Genomic DNA, 24,118 nt, shown 5'->3' on the forward strand with positions numbered 1-24,118 from the left:
ACTTCACTCCAACCATAATAAGAGCGATGCATGTTTCTGTTGAATCCAGCCTCAACATCAATTAATAATAATGTCGAAACACTGGGAGTTTCCTTTATATGGATTACTTGTAGCCACTAAAAATCCATTTATACGATGGTGTTTAGCAGCCCCTCAATGTAGGCATATAATCGTTTTGATATATAAATCTCCAACATCAACATGAGCTGTAAAAAACCAATTCCCTACCTTTTGCTAAAATGCGCTGCACAGCTGCTTCTAACTTTTGCCACACTACAACAACGAAGCAAGATATCATCATCAAGCCGTTTTCACTTTATCATTTTGCAACACCTCATCTGTCAATCTATTGCTCGTAATCGCTGCTGGTAATTATCTGATTCTATATATCTACCTCCTTGTAATGAAATAGCCACCCAAACGCAACTTAATTGAAAACCAAAGTTCATCAAATAGCACTCATTCAAATTCATGCTATTTGGATCTATTAATGAAAGCGCTCAAATGTACATCAAAAACCCATTTAAAAATACTAAAGTAAAGATACACGCTTATATCGCACATCGTGTGAATGAATCACTCCTGATCACAGTGTATTCAATCACACCCATGATGGTCGTAATAGGTGATGGTATCTTTATCCAAATAGAATTAAATCAATAACAAGCATATTCAAATATGACAACTATGCCCTGCTGCCATAGTTGCACAATATCCCAGATAAAGAATTCCATGCTTCAATAACAAACATCACACTTTAAACCATCAAGGTTACATTAAATCATGCTATGACGATAGCTCACCCAAGCCCATCAAGGTTACTCAAATCGACCCTTATGGCCAGTGCTCCTGCATTGATTACCACTTTAAATCAAACATCGACAACATTTGCCAGATATCGCAATAGCAGCACCTATTGCTCTCTATCATCACTAATCCTACAAGCTAGTTGCAAATGTATAAATACTCTTCTTTTTTTTACTCAATTCCAGGATCTTCAGTTCATTTTATACACAAAATAAAATACAGTTGATTTCTATTGTATTTTACTATTGCTTTATTTTTTTTTGTGAAATCTATTTAAACCTGATTTCACTGCACTCCTCATTACAACTCATATTTGCCTTATTTTATAAATTTTCTCTATTTCTTACCAACAAAACTACTCATCCAATCTAAATTTCAATAATTACTCCTCCTCCTCCTCCGTCCTTCTTTTTGCAAAATTTGGCTGTACCAGCATCCTACTTTCGAAGCTCTGACATAAATAATAGTTTAATATTTGATTTTGGATGGCGTAAACCTCGAGACAAAAAATACATTTGTACATCATTGGAAACCTTTGATATGAAGTACAAGATAGCAACTCATTAAATTGGAACATGTTGGATATTAACCATAAACAATGCATGTTTGGCGGGGCTGGTAGAATTAGGTTCTCCTAGTAGTATCTACGGTAATAGTGTATCATTATACCTATATTATGACTTTCCTGCCCCTACATGATGATATCAAGCTTAAAGAACTTCCTTCACATGTCGTTGTTTAATGCATACTAGATCAAATGACTGCATCATATTTTATAGTTTTAAATAAAGAAGGCTTTAAATTGTATCTATTTCGCTACCCTTTTATTACAACTATAAACTCATTATAAAAGATGACAGCTCAACAGGAGATCAACAAGCTAGAACCCTTCGGTCCCTGAACCTCTGAGCCAATCAAATCGCTTGAAAACTCCGCTGACCTAAAAAAAATTTTGCGAGGGTTTCCCCCTGTTTTAATGTGAGGCAAAATTTTAAGCTCCGCTATATATAGCAATATAACTGCTACTATCATCAAATTTCCCTCAGGTGCTAGAGCATGCCTTACTTACACCACCTAGCTTTAGATTCTGGCATTGAGACCCTCAATCATCACTAAAGTAAGTAGCGATAACCAAGTGGAGACAGCCTATCTACCTCCTAGTCTCGGATAGAGTCTTGTTGAGCTTCAGGGATAGGCACATCCACACAACGTAAAAGAAAAAAGGTATGCTTCAAAGAAACATAATAATAATAAAAGAAAGAAGAAAAGAACATACTACTATACGAGTATAGTAGTACGTAGGCAAAAAAGGGTTACTCACACAAAGTGAGTCAAAGAAAAGTATAACAAATACAACATTAGAGACGTTCAGAACAACTCGTTGTTGTTGCAACACAAATGCATACATGAGTAACATGCAGCATGGTAATAGTCGGATGTAAAGCAACACAACCAACAAAAGAAAAAGAAAAACGCAACAACGTAAACATCATGATAAAATGCATTATCGTGAGAAAGGAAGCAATAATACAAACGCTCAAAGAAGTTTTATATCATTGCAACCAGAAGAAAAAATATACTTACCACTTACCGCCACCGTAGATAGACCAGAGAATACGCAATCACCGGATATAGACCAGAGAACGAACATGCACCATACACAGTAGACCAGGAAAGACCATATTAGCAAAAGTAGCAGCAGCAGCAGCAGCAACACCAGCACCATAGAAAAAACCAAAAAAACGGACCACACCAGAGACCAGACAAAGACCAAAGAAGCAATCACCAGAGATAAACCAGAGATAAACCAGAGGACAATCATGCACCGAAGACAGTAGACCAGGAAAGGCTATATTTGCAGCAGCAGCAGCAGCAGCAACAACACCAGCACCATAGAAAAAACCAAAGAACAAGCGACACCAGAGAAAGAGCATGCACCAAACACAGTAGATCAAGAAAACCCATATAGCAGCAGTGGCAGTGACACCAGGACCATAGAAAAACCAAAGAACGAACGACACCAGCAGAGACCAGGCAAAGACCAAAGAAGCAACCACCAGACATGATGAACCAAAGACGCAGACAGCAGAGATACCAGAGATGTAATGGCAGCAACTTTCACTCAAACAAGCAAAAAATTATTAAAACCTAATAAACAAACTCAATTAGTGTTAATTCTACGTCTTCCAGTGCTCGTTATCGAATGTTACCTAATGTATTTCACTTCAAAGAAGCAGTATCAAGTTTCTTCACCAGTACAAGACAGAGTTATCGGAAGCTAGAGTGTTATTATCAATCAAAAGGGTTCCAAAACCACCATGGTTTGGTACTAAAACGCGTTTTGCAAAAAGGGTATAAAACGGGTGGTGCATGAAAAAATGAGAAAGCACCCTATCCGACGTCACGACCAGTAAATTTAGTCTCAGTCTTGTACCGTAGCAGCCGTAATTGCGGCAACTTAATTTGAAATTGTGCAGTGGCATTTCCCTGTTTAAACTTGACTTGATTTCACATCATTTAAACGTTTCTGCTAAATTTGACTATGAAAACAGCCGTTGTCACACCCAACTTTCTAATACATCTCTAGAGGGCAAAAGAAGCCGCATCGAATGGTGCTGATTACTTTCAGCTTTCAGGCCAAAAACAATGAGCAATTTCCAAAAATATGAAAACAGGTTTTCTGTGAATATGTCAAAATTTAGCAAATAAAACTCTCTGTGGAATTTGAGGCTTTATAGACAAAAATTCACGGAAAAAAAAAGAATAAAAAAACAGAAATGTCAACTTGATAAAGGTATATTTTATTATCAAACTGACAGGTGTAAAGTAAACTGAAGTCTCTCTACTGGCAAGGTAGATAATCCTTCTTATATACTATAACAATGGATAAAAGTTCTATTAATTAGATTAACAAATAAGTCAACTCAGATCAACTAATGTCTAATCATGCTAAAAGACAACTCCAGCAAGCTAATCATGATTTAGCTCTGTCTGGATGAATAATTAGACTCTCATCCGAAGTACCCTGATCTATCCTTTCCATAAGGATAATTAATATCGATCTAGTAGTAGCATGTATCCGATAGGTACAGTCTACTTAGTCTATATTAATAGTACATATCTGAGTGTATATCACTGAGCATACGTCTTTAGCATGTATCTGGATATATGGCATCATGTCTATAGCATATCGTATGCATGTATGTAGCATGTCTCATATATAGTACAAGTCTGTAATACATAAAGTATCTGTAGCTAGAATCACAGATATAAGCATGTGTCTAATAGCGTGGAACATAAAGTGCACATCTGAAGCAACAAGCTCATATTGCATTAATCTTGGTGCCTATCCAGATATGGTAAACATCCGTAGTCAATGTCGGAATACAAGTATAAGTCTATCTATAGCGCCATCCATGTCCGTGGTGCCATCTATAGCCTATATCTTATATAGTATGAATTTTATAGTACTAACGTATCTGAAGTCCATATCTTTTTATAGTATAAATCGATATCGTACATCTAATCCAGTGTACATACAGCTTATATCTAAATCTGGCAACTGGATGAACTGTCGGAGTGCATATCATAGTGGATTTATTACACACTGTACATTGTTTGTACGTATACGAGTGTTTACGTTTCGAATGGCTCTCTTCTACACTTGCTTCGCTTCGGTAAGAACCAACTTGCGCAGTGGCAGCTCGCTCTACCGAGTGCCCTTGCGTATCTTATCAAAACACTGCTGCTACTTTCAATTTGACCCTTCACTTACACATAAAACCCCTTTATATTTTCTGTGGATCTGATTCTTACCTGATGCTTTACATTTACGTACACGTAGCTACTTTGTATACGGACAAGCAGCATACTGGTATTTCCCCTTTTTAGTCCTTAGTGTCCCTGATATAGCAAAATCTGAGTGCATTTGAGCTGCGTTTTCTCGCGCTCAAGGTCGTTTTAGATCGTCAGAATAGCACCAAATAATTGCTCTCATCTGGCAGTTACTTTATGACACCTTTGCTCAACTTTTTGGAGATCAAAAAAACATAAACAAAACTCGACCAAAAAGCATGAGGTACCCCTCATGGTTTTCATCGAAAATCAAACAATCGCGTTTTTCACCTTGAAAATGGAGACTTTTACTATGGTATATCTTGAATCAAAATGTTGCTATCGATCCAAAGCATCCTCTGAAATCATCTTTGTGGGACTCTGATATGTAAAATTTGACTTTTTGGCCAGAAACTTCTTTTCATATTTTCATAAATCATTCGGTAAGTTTATCCAAAGCATCTATATTACTTAGTACCATTGGATGCGCTTGAAAAGTACTCCAAGAAAGCTTAAGAAAGCACAGGATGATCATTATATTTTACTTAGTCGAATCTGCAAAAATAGCTCAATCAAGTTCAAAATTATCAAGATTTGTCCAATCTGGAACAAACTATGATTCTGGGTTTGAATTAATTTTGGCTGGTGTTGCCCGCTGGCAAACTCAATGTCCTTTTCATTATTATAAAGGCAATACAGTAATAGATGCTTTTGAAGCATATGGAAAATAGGTGGCATTCTACATAGTACTATCGCTAGCCATTCTATTCTCCTTGCATTCAATATTTAATAACGCCAGTCTATCAAAATAATTGTTAAATCAACTCCTTTCCTATGTGTGGCCATAAAGGAGTCTAGGAACTATGAATATATTATGTTACGATGAGTCTTTTGACTCTTTGGGTGGCTTTCTGACCTATGCTTTGCTTTGGTGAAAGCCAATCTACCTGCAGGTGGTTCACACTGCCACAGGCCTTTGGTTACTATTGCCAAATTAGTAATAGCTAAAATGTTAGATGAAGCTTGATTGTTGATTGACAGTAATTTAATATATAATCTCCTAATCATAAATGAACCATGCCTGACAAATGCCTGACGAATTAATTTCCATACTAGGATTGTAAAAGTGTCTAAGGACAATACGTTTACTGTGTTATGATATGGAGATGTTGTTTGCCAATATTCGGCAGCTATTTAACATTGAGTACTGGGCAAGACTCAAAAAGTTTTGTTCGCATTTACAAACATGCCCAAGAGATTCTGAGTGAAGAAGAACGGCAAGCCGGATATCGTACCAACTAGGATGCTTACACCCAACTCAATCTTCAAATGAGATTGGAGCTACTCCTTGTTGAAGATAGGCGCATTCAGAGTCTGTTAACTGTTAGCGAGATTGCATCCATCACTCCCAATGAGTATTCTGATACAAATTTTCATGATGTTTTAATCACATACCAAATAAATCTTCAACCAGTGGCGATAATCTCTTTTCAACGAATCAGTGGGGCGTTTATTGCCTACATGCCAGGTTGAAATGCTGCAAATCATGTTTAGTAGGAAGATGCGATCATATATATCTTGGTAGAGAGCTCGGCTGGCTGGCGTTATCAGATATGGAAATGCTCAATAAAAGCAAAGGAAGATACTCAGACTAAGCGATAGTCCTTTCATATTCATTAACCCCATTTAATCAGCATCCCAGTCATCATTGCCATCATCAGAAAGGCATTTAGGTCAGCCAGCAGCAATGCCGCCGCCAAAATTAATTCAAACTCAGTTCGTTTTTTTTCTGTTCAAGATTGGACGAATTTCGCCTTTTGTCGACTTCTTTAATCTGTTTTATAAGATTCGACTATATAAATTGTGATGATCACCCTACGCTTTTTAATACACTCTTGAAGTACTTTTCAAGGCGCTTCCAATGGTGCCAAGTAAAATAGATGTTTTTACTGAACTTACTGGGCAATTTTTGAAAATATGAAACGATGTTTTTAGCCAAAATGTCGAAATTTTGCATATGAAGGCCTCACAAAAGTGGTTTCATGGGTTGCTTTGGATTCAGAGAAACATTTTGATTTAAGGTATACCATAGTAAAGTCTTCGTTATCAAGGTGAAAAATGCGATCGTTTGATTTTCGTCAAAACCCATGAGGTACCCCTCATGCTTTTTGGTCGATTTTTACCCATGTTTTTTGGGTCACCAAAAAGCTGAGTAAAGGTGCCAGGAAGTTACTATTACTCAAGAAAAATTGTTTGGCGTTATTCCGGTGGCTCAGAAAGCTCTACATGTCAAGATATGAAGACTTGAAAACTGTCCAATTTGGCTGTGTTTTATACATTTGCTTGCCAATAGGCGCATTTTTGTTATGGTGCAAACACATAAAGACATTATATGTATTAATCTAGATTTAAAGCATGCCGTTGCATCCGAATACCCAGCTAGAAACATTAGGCTGACTGGCACTTTTATATCGCGGTATAATAGTACAATGATACAGCTTCTTAGTGAGATGACGACGGTCGTAAAGCACGATATACAATTAACTCAAATATAAGTGTTCCATAACTCGGTAGCTCAAATCACTAGATGGCCCGTATCATATCCGCTCTTTAATTTGGCTTTGCCTATTACGAGTTAGTAATGTATTGCTCTTCTACACTTGAGCATTTTTTCTTTCATGAACTCCTACGATTACCTAATCAACACAACAAACAGGTAAGCCATGGTGTTCATTGGATACAGTTTCTGTCTCATCAAACATCGTCTGTTCCATTTGGTGCAGTAAGTATTTACCATTTTACATAGCATTGTATTCACATAGTGTATGTCTGTACGGCACCTTAGTGCAGTCTAATGCGGTACACATAGTTGGGCATATCTAGCTTGAAACGCGATAAAACGTAATACAAAAAGGCTATTTCAAGACCTCAGCCGTAATCTGGTAGTTTAAATACTTGAGAGGCAATACAAGTTTGATGCCGTTACACGGTGCGTTTAGACATGGATTACAAAAGTATAAAGCCAAATGAATTGTTGACATCAAGTGCATTTGTATCAGACGTTAGTTTGCATTCAATGTCTCTTTGGAGCAAGGTTTACTGTAATGATAAACTTTCCAAATGAGAGGCAGCAAGCACTATCACAAGCAAACTCTATCTCGGTGTCTGCTACAAAATGGCATATCCACTGCTTGATGCGACTAACAGTGCACCTACCAGCCAGCCAAATCAAACGCGTCTGATTTCATACATTGCCAATCATAAATGCCAGCATATTTCTTCTACACTGTATATTCGCTTCAAATGATCACGGGCGCTTCTCACTCAAAGAACATTCAAATGTAGTTCTGTGGCATTTCTTTTTCAAGAATTTGCATTTAGTTGATCAAGTGAGTGTAAACACAAATATATTATGCACGAAAACGATAGAGGAGTACAAACTCTAAATCATTATTGTGTGCGCCAAAAAAGACGAAACAGTGCGCAAGTTTAATCGCAAGCCAATGTTATAAATAGTGCACTTTGCTCGACCTAACCTTTCTTTTTTCTTTTCCTCTTTTTCTGTAAAATCAGCTGAGGATGCCATTCATTTCTCTGTTAAAGGAGAGCTTTGCTACTGCGCCCATTGAGAACAGACAAGCTGTTGTCGACAAACTGGCGGCTGCCAACACGGAAGATGCTCATTACTATAAGGGATTGGTGTTATTGCAAAAGATCTATGAGAAGGTCATGAAGCATGATGAACCAGTAACACCACGCCAAGCGACAGACGAGGAAAAGGAACTCTCAAAGCAGATGAAGGATCTTCTCGACAAGTTTAGCAATCACAGCCAGCGCTTCAAGGAGCTTACAACTCGGTTTTATCTCTTGATTTACCCATTCGAGACAAGTACATCCATCGAATTCATCAAGAAGGGTCTTCATCTTGAATCGCTTGATATCCAAAAGCCAGCAGCCACTCAAGAGCAAGATAGCCTTCCCACGACAGCACCGGTCTCCAACAAATCAACTGCGCCATCCAAGCTTGATTCAGCACTGATTGATGGTGAAAACTTGATCAAGCAGAGCTTCAAAGAGTTCTCCTCCTCCACAGATGGCTACTCTGTCCTTGATCTCGAGACCTTGTCCTTGCCTTATGTCGCCGGCGATACCAGCCTCTGGCAATCCTTGTCTCAACGTGAGCAAGTGGCCCTGCTGAAAAAGCTTGTAAATACGCCTTCGGAAAGGGCCTTTGGTTCCGATGTCATGCAACGCCTGGCTACATTATGGAAAGAGCAACCAGATGACTCCAACTGGGAACTGGAATACCTGCCATTTTACAACTTTACCTTGGATCAACTGGATCAACTCGTACAAGAGATTCCCAATATTGTGTTTTTGCATGAATCCTTTGTCAATGCCTATGTCGAAAAGCTGATCCCTGCTGAATACCGCTCTGTCGACTCGATCTCTTTCTGGGATGATGATGCCAATGTCTTGAATGGCTATTTAAGCCGCTTGGATACATTTGCTGAAAAGTTACCAAGCATCTATTTTAATGTGAACGCCGCAATCAAGTTTCACAAGCTACGTATTGATATTGTTAGACAAGACTATTCTGAGGAGCGCCTTTTAAAGTAAGTTTCCTGTTTCAGGTACAAAATAGATACATAATCTCATTTGTTTGTTTATCAGCTATTTGTCTATTTCATCCAACAACAACAATAACAATGCCCAAGTACTATCCCCCGTTCCCTCTCGCTCAGGTGCATTTGGATTCACTGATGCTCGCGACAACACTTCTTCCTTTGACAATGTAAATACGTCAATATCATTGCCATTGCTCGGTTCGTGTGTTATTTCTGATTCGGATAAACGCTTGGTCGTCCAAGAATATTTGACAGGCTTGGTGGCACATGGGAAATTAGCTGCTTCTATGGAAACGCTCGGTGCTTATTTGGATTACCATAATGTGTTGAAGCCCATGTTTGCCGAGATCATGCTAACCACGCCTTTAGCAGGAACTACCAATCTAGAGTCGTGGGCTAAAACACTCGGTACTCGTGCTTATGAAGTGTTAGTCGCCAAGTCGTTTGTATCATTCGCCTCGTCTACCATAAACGCCTCTATCAAACGAAAGCCCTCTGACGCTGTCAAGCTCCAAATCAAGACCAAGAACATTCCTCGTCTTGCTATTCGCGTATTCCAAATCGACACGGAAAACTACTGGCGTATTCACTTGGAGGACGATGACTCTGCCTCTGCCAATAGCAACATCAATCTGGATGGTCTCTGCCCTACTTTTGAAAAGGATTTGGACTATTCTTCTGAGCCAGCTCTTCTTGTTAAAACGAGTGAATTTGTGTTTGGTCAAGACGGTCTTGCTTCTGATGTCTTTGAAGGTCGAGGCCTCTGGGTAGTTGAGTTTGTGGGTGGTCAAAATCAATGTCGAGTGATTGTGCAAAAGGGCTACCTAAGACATGTCATGCAAGAGACTCCAGCTGGGCATGTAGCCAGAATCATCAGTGAAGATGGACACATTGTGGACAAGGCAAAGATTTGGTACAATAACCAATACTACGAGGTAAGATTCAGGTACAGTACATGTTAAGATTATCCTGTTGCTAAAAGTAAGCATACTATAGGCTGATGGCGCGAGCAATATTTTGATCCCTTACTTGTCTCCTGATGGCTATTCCAAGATGAGCAAGGTCATTTTGATTTCCGAGACTGACAATTTCTGCGAGCCAGCTAGTTTCTACCACCATATCGAGCAGTACTCGTTGGAGGCTAGTTTCTACGTCAATCCCGAAATGGTCAATGTCAGTAAGAAGGCTACCGTAGTAGTGGTTCCCAAGCTGACTCTTAACGGCCTTACTGTTCCTTTGAGCTTGTTACAAGAAAAGTTGGTGTTGAATGTGAACTGTACCAATGCAAGCGATGTCAAGACCAGTTCCGTCTGTCAAAACATTGACTTCAACCCGAGCTATATTTGCTTTGATTTTATTGTGCCTGAGCAATGTAAATGTCTACCTATATGTAAATGATGACAGTGTGTATTTACCTGGACTCTTGTAGTGACATCCGTTGAATTTCACCTCAGGGGAAAAATCAAGGGCGTTGACGGTACACAGCATGAAGTTGATGCCAACCGCACCATCTCTATCAATGCTGCATCCAATAGCAGTGGCGTTCCATCCAGCATTCAGCTTCAAAGAACAAGCGATGGCTATTTCATCCATGTCTTTGGCAAGAACGGCGAAGTCAAGAAGGATTTCGAGGTGTCTCTTCGTTTCAAACACGCTTTTGTCAACCGCAACATTGAGGTTCTTCTGAAGACAGATCAGCAAGGCGTGGTTGAATTAGGCGAGCTAAAAGACATTCAATGGTTTGATTATAACAGCTCTTATTCCGCCTACAAGCAATGGGTCTTAAGAGACGACGCGAAATCAAGCTTGCCTCCTGCCATTTGCATCCCTGCTGGCAAGGATGTCAAGATTGCTTGTCCTACTCACCTTCCTCAATCGCTCTATTCACTGTACACAACTGGTGTTCGATCGTAAGTATTAGAAATGTGGTCTCCACAAGAAAATGATGCTAACAGCACCTTGTAGAATCCTCGTCAGGGATGTCTCTAGCAAGATTCAACTGGAAGATGGCTACATTACTGTTTCTGGCTTACCTGAGGGCGAATATATGCTCCACATTCCCTCCTCTTCTGGCAGCATGGACTACATTGAATGTACTGTTATTCAAGATCAGGTTGATAGCGCCCAGCAAGCTTTATGGTCTAACTGGCTCTTTGGTGAGACCAAGCGTGGCAAGCAGAATGGATCTGTCTTGAAAAAGCCTTTGGCTATTTCCAGCACATCTGTGTCTGATGAGTCCATTCAACTGCAAGTCGAAAACGGCTCTTCGTCCAAGGCATTTGTCGTAGTGACTACCAGCGCCTTTATTCCCTCCTCTAATGATACCCTCATGAGCCAGCTCTTTGACAAGCGTTCGCTTACTCGCCCCATTTCGCAGCAAGACGAATCTATCAGCACATGCTCTGTCTTTTTAACAGACAAGCGTATCGGTGAAGAATATCAGTACATCTTGAATCGCTCCAGAGCAGAGAAGTGGGTTGGCAGTAATCTCACCAAGCCATCCTTGCTCATGTATCCCAAGGTAATAAATATCAAGCGCTATGGAATCTAAAGTAACTCATTTCTTATCTCATAGAAAAATGCAAGCACGGCGTCTACTGCTAGACATCTTGAACGTGATGTGGACCTTGATAATGCACAAATGAGCAAGAAGAAGAGGATGATGAATCAGGCGATGTTTGGTGCTCAAAGATACGCATTGGGTGCTAATTGCGATATGCTCATGTCGAGTGTGGGTGAGACAATGGATTCTAGCCTGGCCTTCTTGGATCATCAATCACCTATCCTGGTATTCCCTGTGCCTGAAGGTGGTGTCCTTACTATTGACCGTCAGTCGCTTGGCCATGGTGGCAAGTTCTTGCAGGCTGTTGTCATTTCAGGTGAGCAAACTGCCTATCAACAGACTGTCATTGAGAACGATGGCAGCTTGAAACGCAAAGACCTCTGTCAAAGCGAGGTTAGTAACAAGGCGCTAATCCGCTCCAAGGTCATCTCCAACGTGCTTCCCAACGATACTTTGACGCTGAATACCCATGAATACGAGACCATTGACAGCTTTGAAAAATTGTTTGATACCATCAAGACCGTTTCTCGCGTTGGCGAGGATTTTGCTCAAAAGTTTGGCTTCCTCAAAACATGGCCAGGTCTTAACTTGAGTAGTAAATTGGAACTGCACGATGAACATGTTTGTCATGAACTCAACTTGTGGCTCAAGAAGAAGGATGTCGCCTTCTTTGATGCGCATGTCAAGCCTGCCATTCAAAGCAAGATTCAAAAGTCGTTTATGGATTTGTATTTGCTGGACCAAGACGTATCTCTGTATCAGCGTGATCTCTACCGGTTCAGCCAGCTCAGCACAGTGGAAAAGGCTCTTTGCGCTACGACTCAATCCAAGGAATTTATGCACACAGTTGCGCGATTGTTCAAGGAGTCTTTTGACGATAAAAAGCTGGATAACAGAAGTGATGCCATCTTTGACTCCATCCTGGCTCACAATGCCGCTGTTTTGGCGGAAGAGCCTACGAGTGTTGTCACTGAAACTATCGAGGTGTCTGCATCAGAATCTGCTCGACCAGCGCCTCCTGCCGACGCTTTTCTCTCTCGCTCAGCAGCTCCTCGCATGCTCTCCTCTATCGTAAGTGGTTCTGCTGCCGCTATTAATGTTGTGGGTTCTCAATACAGCCCTGCCTCGCCTGCTTTTAGTCCAGCAGGAGCCTTTGGTGGTGCTTATGTCGATAAAGACGAGGACGAGGACGATGATGAAATGGAAGAGGCTGACGAGGAAGTCGTCAATCAGCTTAGAGAAAAGGCCAAGGAGCAACGCAAGAAGGTCACTTACAAGTACACTGAACCTACCAGCGAATGGGTCGAGACAGGCTATTTTTACCAAGACCAAGTTCCCTTGAAGCAATTCTGGATTGATTACATTGAACACCATATTCAATGCAAATCGGCTGATGGCTATTTCTTGTCTGAAAACTTCATCTACTGCCTCGATAGTCAAGCAGAGTTATTCTATGTATTGACGTTGATGGATTTACCCTTTAGTTCTAGTGTGGACTGGAATATTGACGCATCAGGCGACCAAGGATTGGTGATTTCCGCATCAGCACAGCCTTTGATGGTATTCTATCGCACATTAACCGAGCACCAAGGCAGCTTTACTAGCAACAATGACCACAATTTGATGCTGGGCCAAGAGATCTTTGTCTACGATCCTGCAGCATCCATCGACTCTGAGGAATGCATCAAGGTGAACCCGTCCTCTCAAGCATTAGAAACCTCTGTGGAATATGGCTCTCATCTGATTATCAGCAATGTCTCTTCCAAGCCTCTTACATGCCAGGTCACTGTACAGGTCCCTACTGGATCTGTGCCTACCCAAACAACTACCTATTGCAAGTCCACCACGATCCGTATCGAGCCCTACTCAACATGGCACGAAGTTGTTGGTACATTCTACTTTCCTAGTGCTGGTGGCTATGCCATTATACCTGTTACTGTATCCACATCTTCGGGCGATACACTCATTGGCATGATGGAGGCCATGCCCATCCGTGTCGTGGAACCCTGCGCCGCCCATTCTGCGGATAACGCGGTCAACGATGTTTCATCCACCTCTCAATCGTGGTCAGCCATTGCAAACAACAGTTCGAATGAACAGGTCGTTGCGTTCCTCAATTCCTATCGCAAATTGGACAAGCTTGACTTTAGTTTGATTTCTTGGAGAATGGGCAGTCGAGATTTCGCTCGCTCTGTATTTGATACGCTCAAGAGCCGCTATTTCTTTGCGCAAGATGTCTGGAAGTACGGCGTCTCTCATCAGTTCCATGATATCATTGGTGATTTGTTGTTGTTTCATAGTAGCGAGCTGTTGAGCCAGGTTGGCCAGGTATTCGAGTCTCCTCTGGTAGTCAGCAACGAGCTAGAACAACACGAGATGTTGCTGTTTGACTATTATCCTCTCTTAAATGCAAGGGCCCATCCTCTGAAGCCTACACCAGAGATCCTCAATCGACAATTCTATCAACAATACAACAAGTTCCTCGACTACTTGAGCCTCAAGACAAGTGCTCTTTCAGACGCTGATCTCATCATATTGACACTGTATTTGCTCTTGCAAGATCGCATTGGTGAAGCACAAGCTACTTTTGCTCGCATTCAAAACGATACTAGCCCTACGCATCAGGTGCAATATGATTATCTTGATGCCTACTTGAAGACGCGTATTCCTGTGACCTCAAACCAAGAGCAAATGCAACAGCTAGATCTTCAATCAATCAAAGACATCGCCACCAAATACAGAGATTTTGGCGTTGCTAGATGGCGTCAACTGTTCGCTCATTTACACGATTTTGTGTGCGAGGTAGAGCAAGGTTCTCTTGCCGTGTCTGACAATGCTTCACAGAGCAAACGCATCTTATCTGAGCCCATTCTCGAGTTTGAAGTTGATCAGCGTCGCGATGAGTTGATTGTTCAATACGCCAACATCAGATCAGTTGATATCAAATACTACGACATGAATATTGAGGTTATGTTCTCCAACAACCCATTCATGAACAGCAGTACTGACAAGACAAGCGGTGAAAACTTCAACTGGATTAAGCCAAGCTATGCTGTTACCATGGACTTGCCAGAGCAGAAGGCTGCTGCCTCTGAAGAGCAACAGCCTAAAGACGAAGACTTTGATATCATTGGTGTAGGCCAAGTCAACACATTGCAAACAGTCAAGATTCCCTTCAGTGGAGGCAACAAGAATGTCTTTGTCGAGATGTCCAGTGGCTCTATCAAAAGACGTCAGGCCTACTATGCTAATCGTCTGTACACTCATCTCGCAGAATCGTTTGGTGTGGTCCGTGTCATGAGCGAGAAATCCAAGCGTCCATTGGCAGGCGTTTATGTCAAGGTCTATGCTCGTGTTAAACAGGGGGGCGCCATCCACTTTTGGAAAGATGGTTATACTGGCCTCAATGGTGTCTTTGATTACATTGGTGTAACTGAAGGCAATCAGCTTACGGGATCAAACGAAAAACTCAAGGATCTCATGATAAACAAGTTGGATAAACTGAGTATCCTGATTTTGAGTGCAGAGGAAGGTGCAACAGTGAAAGAAGCTTGTCCTCCCGACGCTGTATTGTAAATAGAAATATAGTTATTTGTGTAAACTAAATAAACCATTTGTTTGTATTAAAAGAGAGAGAGAGAGGGAGAGCATCAGATAAGCATAATGCCGAGACTGTCTAGTAGCAGTTTTTTTTATCTGATCTTGTTATAAATGGAGAAATCGCAGTAGTCTTGATCTTTTTTATCACTGGCATATGCACGTATGACGAATGGATTGCACATCACACCTACCATCTATAAGCTTGATCTTTCGTCAAAACAACTGCTTTAACTTTACCCGTGCTAGCCCCAATTAGATGGCATTTTGAGATCAGATTAAGGAATATCTCCAAAAGTAGCTCATTCTTGTGTTTCACACATTTGGTCTCTTTTTTTTTCTCTTTAGTATATAAAAAGTATTCAATCAGATTACAAATTACATTTATTTTTTTCTCTCTTTCTTCCTTTTTTTTTGTTATATCAGCATCCATGTCTTTTGACGAGAAAACGGCTGCTGTCGATCAGCATCACAAAGAGACATTTGTGGCTTCGGACAAGGCATCTGAGATCAACGACACTCATTCAGATCATGGTCCAGACAGCAGTTCTGCAAGCGAGATCAAGCCCCTCACATCAGAGCAAGCTGGTGATGCTGCATTGGCAAATTCACCATGGCAATACAAACTTATTGCGCTGGTGACAGCTCTCTTGTTTCCTCGTAAGTTGATGACTTCAGTACATGAAGAAACCAAAAAATATTAACCCACCTTTTATAAATAGTGGGTGCTCATTTTTCACAAAGCGCACTTAGTGCGATGAAAAGCCCTATTAAAACGGTAAATATCATCATTTTAGAATTTTACTGCTGTGCCACTATCAACTTTATTAATATTGTGTACATACGTTGCTACAGAATCTAGGCATCAATAATACCCAATATGGTGTTATTTCATCCTCTGTCTCCATCATCAATACCGTGTTTCCCATCCTCGGCGGTATCTTAGTGGATGTATTTGGCTCCGTCTGGGGCACGCTTGCCATCAACATAGTGGTTATTATTGGAAGTTTGCTTACTGCAATTGCTGCCAAGTACAATTCCTTTGGTTTGATGGTCGCTGGCCGTGTCATATTTGGTATTGGATCTGGCCTCATTGTGACAATGCAAGAATCCATCTTGTCGAAATGGTTTAGAACGCAACATCTCGCTATTGCCATAGGTTTGCAATTGTCCATCAGTCGCTTGGCTACTTTCTTGGGTACGTTGGTAGCGAATCCCATTGCAGAAAGAACAGGTGATTGGGTGTGGGCATTCTGGTTATCGTTCATCATTTGTGTCTTCTCCATCCTGATGAATCTTGTGTATGCTCTGGTGGTGAGACATTTGCGTCGAAAGGCCATCAAGGAAAACAAGGAGGCTCTCGCTGCCAGTGGATTGGCTCTATCCAAGCAAGAGATTCAGAATGTCAAGCGTCGCAAGGCCTTCCACTGGAGAAGCGTGCTCAAGTTTCCCATCTTCTTTTGGCACATTCTCTTGATTGAGTTCATCTTTGCTGCTGTGTGGTCTTCTTTCCAAACCATCAGCACCGAGTTTGTCAGTCTCCATTTCGGAAAGGGCAGCAACATATTGGCTGGCTATACTGCAAGTGCATCTCAATCAGTCCCGATTGTTGCTACACCCATCCTTGGCATCATTATGGACATGTTTGGTCTTCGTATCTCCATCTTGATGATTTCCGCCATCTTTTTGATTCTCAGTTGCTGCTTACTGGCATGGACCTATGTCAATGCCACTGTGGGCATGGTGTTCTATAGTATTTCACTGGCCTTTGGTCCTATTGGTATGATCACTTCGATTGGTATGATCTTGCCGTCAGATTACATTGGCACCGGTCTTGGTATGTACAAGAGTTCGAATAATATTGGTACCACCATCTTGGATATTATCGTCGGCGTCGTACAAGATCACACTGCAAACCAAGCTTACACAGGCGTTATGATCCTCTTTTTGGCCTTGTCATGTATTGGCTTATTCCTCATTGCTGGTCTATGGCTATCTCAGTACTTTTTCCTCGGTAATCTGCTGGAAATGAGTCGCACCAAGCGTCTTGTGGCGATGAAGGAGAGAAACGATAAAGAAATTGAGTTGAACAGACAAGGATTAGATTCTTACTCTGATACCCCACGCAAGAAGCTCAACTATGTCTATCTGGGCATCTTTATCGCCTGTTTGATTGTAGCTTGGGTTTTGTTCTTTGTCTATGCTGCCAACGGCCAAATATCTGCATAAGAGTATCAATCACCCCCCTCCTCGTCTCTCACATTAACTTATTTGTATACTATACTTGCTGCATTGTTATCTACTTATTTCTGCTACCTCATACTCCCCATCTCTTATATCAATTGACCATGTATTGATTTTATATGCATACTATTATTTTTCCTCCTTCAAATATCCTATCAATAAAGCGATTGTTTGATCTAGATGCGTACCTGGAAACGACTCTTTACCTCAAAATAGTTCAAAATGAGGAATACCGCATTGTAAAGGTATGCAAGTCAGTGCGTATATGACCGTATCATTGCCCATAACTTATTATTGAAATGTCTATGCTCGCTCATCAGTCAGTAAACGCCTCAGTGTCTGTTGGTTGCATCGTTTTGATTACTCCAGGCACATTGTGTTGTCTCTCAATACTTGATAAAATCCTTTGATTAGCGGCCAAAGACATGATGTATGTTGGCATTGCTCACCAATTTTCAGCAAAATGATGACTTTTCCACATTGGATCTACATGCAATGTATGATAGGGACGCCATTAATATCATTAAGAAGGCATGTTCATTGTCATACATGTGCGCTGATAATGCTACTGAGCACTGCATATTGCGGTATGTATTGAAATGCAAACAAATAGTAGTGCAATCTCTTTTGACCCGAGATTTCTACATCTAACAGGATCACAAGTTGGTTTAAGGGGGGCCCTGCTCATCATCAGGCACTTGTTTTGATAGTGGATCTTCCATCCAATGATGCTCAAAAGGCAATGAAAATTTCCAATGTGAGGTTTCAAGCATGGGCATTCCTCACTATGCGCTATATGACTCACTAAGTTTAGAATCACGTATTGCTTTGTTGATGGCTCATGTAGCACAGCTTGATTTCCTAAGGGGCATTACGGTGACTGGCTTCGTAGCACATGGATGAGGATAAACAACTGTGAAATGTGAGTGTTTGTGCTTGTGTATTTGTGTGTGCGTGTGTGTATGATGTCTGTTTAGTAAAAAAAAAATATATATATATATATATATATAATGTATATAAAAACACACCTCCAAATTTAACCTCTTTCTTTTTCTTCTTCTTTTTCAACATTTCTACTAATAATGGAAGAGCAATTCCAGGTCAATTCTGGTGATGTTCGACCCCCAACACAGCCCACAAATGTGCTTTCACATCAACTCACCAACAACACCTATGCTAATTTTCAATTTAATACCAATGGCACAAGAAGAAAAACAAAGGAAACCGTGCGCTCCACAACAAAGGTGAGATGCTTTGTATGTACAGTGAAGTCAAGCCAGAGACGCTGACGCCTTGCTTATCTAGCTGAAATTGGAGCGGATTCTTGGGCTCACATCCACATCGTCTAATATACTAGCAACAGCAAATGACTTGATTGCTTATGCAGCAGGAGCTGTTGTTGTTATTTACAACCACAAACGAAACAAACAAGTGGCATTTCTGTATCCCCCAGCTGTCACTCAGTCAACAACAGCAAACAATGCGAGCAACATCAACAGCAGCAATTTGAACCAGCCCTCCTCCATGCCATTGATCACACCACTGGGCGGAGGAAACAACAACAATAACGAAATACTGACCACATCACAGAACATACCTGCGGATGAGAAGAAATCGACACCAGCCAGCAATCGTGCGAAACCCATCAGCTGCTTGGCATTCTCACCTGATGGAAATTACCTGGCCGCAGGAGAGGTGAGGAGCGACTATCTCTATAAGAGCAGATCAATTGACATGAGATGTATGTAGATGGGCCATCAACCTCGCATTTTCATCTGGGATGTCAAAGAGAAAAAGCTGCTTCGAGAGTTCAGATCGCACAAATTTGGAGTGCTTTCATTGACGTTTTCCCCGAATATGCGATACTTGGTTTCAGTTGGATTTCAGGTACACTTTGATCTGATACGCTGACCTACAGGGCACATCTAACAGTCAATTAGCACGATGGATATCTCTATGTGTGGGATTGGAAAAAGGGGATTAAATTGGCTGGCAACAAGGTGACGAGTCGAGTAAACGCTGTATCGTTTTCAAAAGATGGATCTTACTTTGTCACGGCTGGATTGAGACATGTCAAATTCTGGTATTTGGATGCGCGAGGTCGAATTCCCAAAAGAGTAAGTTTAGTGAGTGATTCGCTGGATCCAGACAAAGCATTCTCATTTCTTTTTTTTTTTTTTTTTTTTTTTTTTGCTACGGGAATTACTAGGGCAACTTGTCATCCAGGGAAACGCAAGTTTTAGATGGTAGATCAGGAATACTGGGTGTACTACGAGATGCTAATTTTGTCAATGTCGCTTGCGACCGGAGTAGCAATACTGGTTACACCTACTTCATCACGGACGCTGGTATTTTGTGTATCTTTAAGGAGGGACGAGTCATTGACAAATGGGTGGATCTTCAGGTAGGTTGAGAGAAAGCATTCTCTTACAGTTGTCTTATACTATCGTTAGGTGAAAAATGCCTATTCAATTGCAGTTTCGTCAAATTATGTGATATGTACCTGTTCAGAAGGCGTCATTCGGTAGTGTAGCTGTTTATTAAAATGTCATGTACTCCTTACTGTACCACTAATTCTATTTCAATCCGTAGGCTGTTTGAACCAATTACACTAAAATATGCAGGAATATTGCCTAAACCTCATCCTTTGGGTACTGACATTAGCTTGGTCATATCGCCTGATATGGTGCGTCCAGCAGATGCCTCGACATGCTATCCAGATGCTGTGGCCATGGTGTACGATGAAAAGGTGCAGCGAGTCATCTCGGTTTACTCGGACCGTAGTCTGTACGTTTGGGACATTCGGGACCTGACAAAGATTGGCAAGTACCGCAGCTTCATCTTTCATAGTGATTGTGTGTGGGGTGTCGAGGTATGTTTATAGATGCACAGTACATTGTTTTGCATTACTCACGCCCGGCTTCAGCCATGTCCAACTGTAGAGCGCGAGGATAATGCCATACCATTGAATTCATTTGCCACCTTTTCAGGAGATGGCACCATTCGCATCTGGAACCTGGACAACCCTATCTACTCCTCGTCTTCATCTCCTTTATCGCCACAACAACAGCTGAATCGAGCCATCATGTCTCCCAGCAGCAGTACCGCTGTGGGTGCGCATCGCCGTAACATATACTCCCGAGAGCTAGTCAAGATGATATACGCTGATCCAGACGCTGCTGAATTTTCAAAGGTGAAAGGAGACCTCGAATTTACCGAGGACCAATGCCCTGACTTTGGAATTCGATCACTTAAAATGAGCGCTGATGGACACATCATGGCCAGTGGTGATCGAAATGGTAACTTAAGGGTGCACGATATGAATTCTTGGGAGATGCTCGCTTATCAAGAAGCGCATGATTCTGAAATTTTGTCTATTGATCTCACAACGCCTCGAAGCAAAGGTTTGTAGTAGCAGCGTACTTTACGACAGAGCCAGCATAGTGATTCCCTGCTTGATAGATGCACCTAGCTTGATTGCTACCGCCAGCAGAGACCGATTACTGCATATTTTCGATATGAAAGCCAACTGTCAGCTTGTTCAGAGCTTAGACGATCATTCTTCATCCATCACAGCAGTGAAATTCTCAGAAGATGCCAACAGACTCATCAGTTGTGGTGCTGATAAAGGCATTATATTTCGCAATCGCACCCATCCAGTGACACCGTTCCACGATCCATCACCCCGACCTTACTCTACATACCACAATTACTCGGGAAGAAGCACCGTATTCGACATGGCACTTGACGTGAACGGCCGCTATGTGGCTACTGTCACTGGCGAGCGAAAGCTGTATGTTTTGAGCGTGGAATCTGGAAAGCCTTTTCGCATCTGCAAGCCAGAGACATCAGAAGAGGTTGGAAAAGCGTCGGAAAACTCGGGAGGCAGTTTGATCAACATTGACTTGGACCCATTCTCTGGCACATATGCTGTTACCAGTGGCTCTGATCGCTGCGTCAGATTGTTTGATCTCACAAACAGCACCTGCATTGAAAAAGTGTGTGCTCATTCAGAGCTGATTACTGCTGTTAAATTTGTTCGAACCAACACAGAGGAAAACGGCTTACGTGTAGTGAGTACATGCTCAGATGGTACGATATTTGTGTGGAAAGTCAGCCAAGAAATCATAGCCAAGATGTGCGCAAGAGCCAGCGAGCGAGACTCCAAGATGCGACAACAGCAAAGGGCATCAGTCGACGAGGACAGTGCCAGCTATGTTACAGACGAGAAGAGGGATCTTTTGCTTCTTCAGCACAGCAACAAGCGGGTTAGACGAGTGTCGACGGCTACAGCCATACGCCCCACCGCTAGCATCTCACAGATGATCCGGCAAGGCGAAAGAAGAACATTTTCAACCATGTCACCCGCAGAGCAAAAGTACGATGATTTGTACAAGAAAATTGCCATCTCCTCGGGGCGGCGCAACAACAATCGAGATAACGTACCAAGCAACACGAATATACCCAACAATACCACCCACATTATGCATTCTCATCCTCATCAAACACAAACTGGCGACACTCAGGCACCAGTGTCACCTATCACTACAACAGCGCCTCATACCAACCGCATCTTGAACCCTAACAGCAACAGAGCCTTGTTTGGACGCAAAGATAATAGAATCGCCACTTCTCAACCTGCCTTACAAGACGCCAGCAATGATAGAAAGTCTCCTCCTGAGCGCATCGGGGGCAAACTAGACAGACTCTATAACGGCCTTCCTACTAGCGGCAATGGTAGCAGGGACAGAACGATGAGCCAAGTGACGCCACCAGCAGGTCTGGTTCAATACCGTCAACAACAGCAGCAGGTTCTTTCGTCTCCTTCGAATCATGCTGGCAGAACGAACCCGGTTCTCCGTCGAGCCATGTCCAAAGATACCTTGAAAAAGGAGCACGAGTCTAGTAGAAAGTCCCCTACGCCATACAATATGAAACAGCAACTTCAGGAACGAGAAACATCTGGATCGCCCGTGATCAACAGAAGAAGCAGCCAGCCTGCGTTTTCAAACGCAAACATTACAAACAGACGGTTGAGCGATCATCCTGTTACTGTGAAGGCTGATACACGAGACACGTTTGAGAATGAAACATGCAAATCCATCACTGAAGGTAAGCTTGCTGATCTATCAAACTACTGTAAGAAGCGCTTACTAAGCGAAATCAAAGACGGATCAGACAATGATGCTGATGTGGATGACAACAATCGAGACCAAGAGGAAGACGACGAAGAAGAGGAAGAAGAAGACGACGAAGAAGAGGAAGAAGAAGAAGAGGAGGAGGAGGAGATCATATTTACGCCGGAACAGGACAAGATCAGCAAGCCCTTTGAAGTTTCGCTGCACCACGCGCCGTCCATTGAAGAAGTGGGGGATGATGAAGATGGCCGAAACACGCCTGTTTCAGACAATGAAACACATAGTAAAGCAGATGAAGATGAAGATGGATCAAGCGAAGATAATGTAGATGATGCAATTAATCGTGATATCGTTGCTCGAGAGCCACCTCGCGTTTCAACTTCGCTTAGTCGAACAACAAGCTCTGCCAATAGTAACCGCCGTCGTAGTAACTTGTTTGACACTGCTGGAAGAACATCTTCTGATCTGCTACTGCCTTCTTCTCCTCCCTGTGAAGAGCAAGACACGACTTTATCCATGAATGCTACCGCCACTACGCCATCAAACACTGCTTTCAAGGAAATCCAAAAGAAACTGGAAAAAGCTGCTAAACGACAGAGTATCACGGCTCGATTCTTGTCTTCGTTGACAAAATTAGATGGATTGCCTGCTGCAGCACCGTCATCGACAAGACCTTCATTAAATCACGTCATGACCACATTTCAGGAACTCTCGTCTACCGGTGGTGCTGCTTCTGCTGCAAAGCCGACAGCCAAAACATCGACTCTGCCACCAACATCTCCCATACGTCATGTGTGGATGGATGACGACTCGGAAACAGTTATACCAAACGCAAAATTAGTTATCGAGATTGCACCTCCTAATCAACCTGAGGAAAGGAAACAGGACATCATCGCACCCTCAAAAAAGACTACCGACAAACAAACGAGTGAGCCTAAACCTACTGCTCAACAACAGCACGACGATTCATCATTGGACAATGCACTTGCAGACTTGGATGGCGTTTCTATACTTCTGGATAGTGTGTTGGAGGTGTATCTGACTAAATTGAAATCAGCTAATAACAATCATCGGCAGCAGAGAGCAATGTCTACTATAGAAGAGAAACTAAATGGGGTAGCTGACAAGATTAACAAGAGTCTACAAAAGGATAGTCCTCCAAAACCAACTGACCAAAGCACAGCCACAGAGAAAACCTCGCCCGAGACGATTGATCTGCTGGAAAAATACTCTGCAATGCTACTCAACATGGTTGAAAGTAAGCTCAATAAATAGACGCTGCATTTTGTAAATAAATCACCCTTCTG

The 24,118-nt window shown here is 41.9% G+C and overlaps 4 protein-coding genes across 4 annotated transcripts; 3 read left to right on the forward strand and 1 right to left on the reverse strand.

Moving 5' to 3' along the window:
* Positions 1-2,429: 2,429 nt before the first annotated feature.
* ATC70_012516 (uncharacterized protein) lies at positions 2,430-2,741 on the reverse strand (the record flags this gene model as incomplete). Its single annotated transcript, XM_064831687.1, has 1 exon — positions 2,430-2,741. One exon carries the CDS (start codon positions 2,739-2,741, stop codon positions 2,430-2,432), a length of 312 nt encoding a protein of 103 aa, XP_064677967.1.
* A 5,479-nt stretch (positions 2,742-8,220) lies between these two features.
* Positions 8,221-15,408, forward strand: ATC70_012517 (uncharacterized protein; the record flags this gene model as incomplete). Its single annotated transcript, XM_064831688.1, has 6 exons — positions 8,221-9,257; positions 9,316-10,204; positions 10,266-10,641; positions 10,699-11,179; positions 11,235-11,790; positions 11,845-15,408. The coding sequence occupies 6 exons, from the start codon at positions 8,221-8,223 to the stop codon at positions 15,406-15,408; spliced, it is 6,903 nt and encodes a 2,300-aa protein (XP_064677968.1).
* A 452-nt stretch (positions 15,409-15,860) lies between these two features.
* ATC70_012518 (uncharacterized protein) lies at positions 15,861-17,658 on the forward strand (the record flags this gene model as incomplete). The annotated part of the gene is made up of 3 exons (XM_064831689.1): positions 15,861-16,089; positions 16,152-16,207; positions 16,285-17,658. 3 exons carry the CDS (start codon positions 15,861-15,863, stop codon positions 17,656-17,658), a joined length of 1,659 nt encoding a protein of 552 aa, XP_064677969.1.
* A 1,097-nt stretch (positions 17,659-18,755) lies between these two features.
* ATC70_012519 (uncharacterized protein) lies at positions 18,756-24,086 on the forward strand (the record flags this gene model as incomplete). Its single annotated transcript, XM_064831690.1, has 10 exons — positions 18,756-18,917; positions 18,979-19,368; positions 19,423-19,560; positions 19,614-19,790; positions 19,883-20,077; positions 20,127-20,197; positions 20,266-20,545; positions 20,600-21,077; positions 21,136-22,785; positions 22,843-24,086. The coding sequence occupies 10 exons, from the start codon at positions 18,756-18,758 to the stop codon at positions 24,084-24,086; spliced, it is 4,785 nt and encodes a 1,594-aa protein (XP_064677970.1).
* Between the last annotated feature and the right edge of the window lie 32 nt (positions 24,087-24,118).

The sequence above is a fragment of the Mucor velutinosus genome (assembly GCF_035048745.1).
Source record: "Mucor velutinosus strain NIH1002 chromosome Unknown tig00001569, whole genome shotgun sequence".
Taxonomy (NCBI): domain Eukaryota; kingdom Fungi; phylum Mucoromycota; class Mucoromycetes; order Mucorales; family Mucoraceae; genus Mucor; species Mucor velutinosus.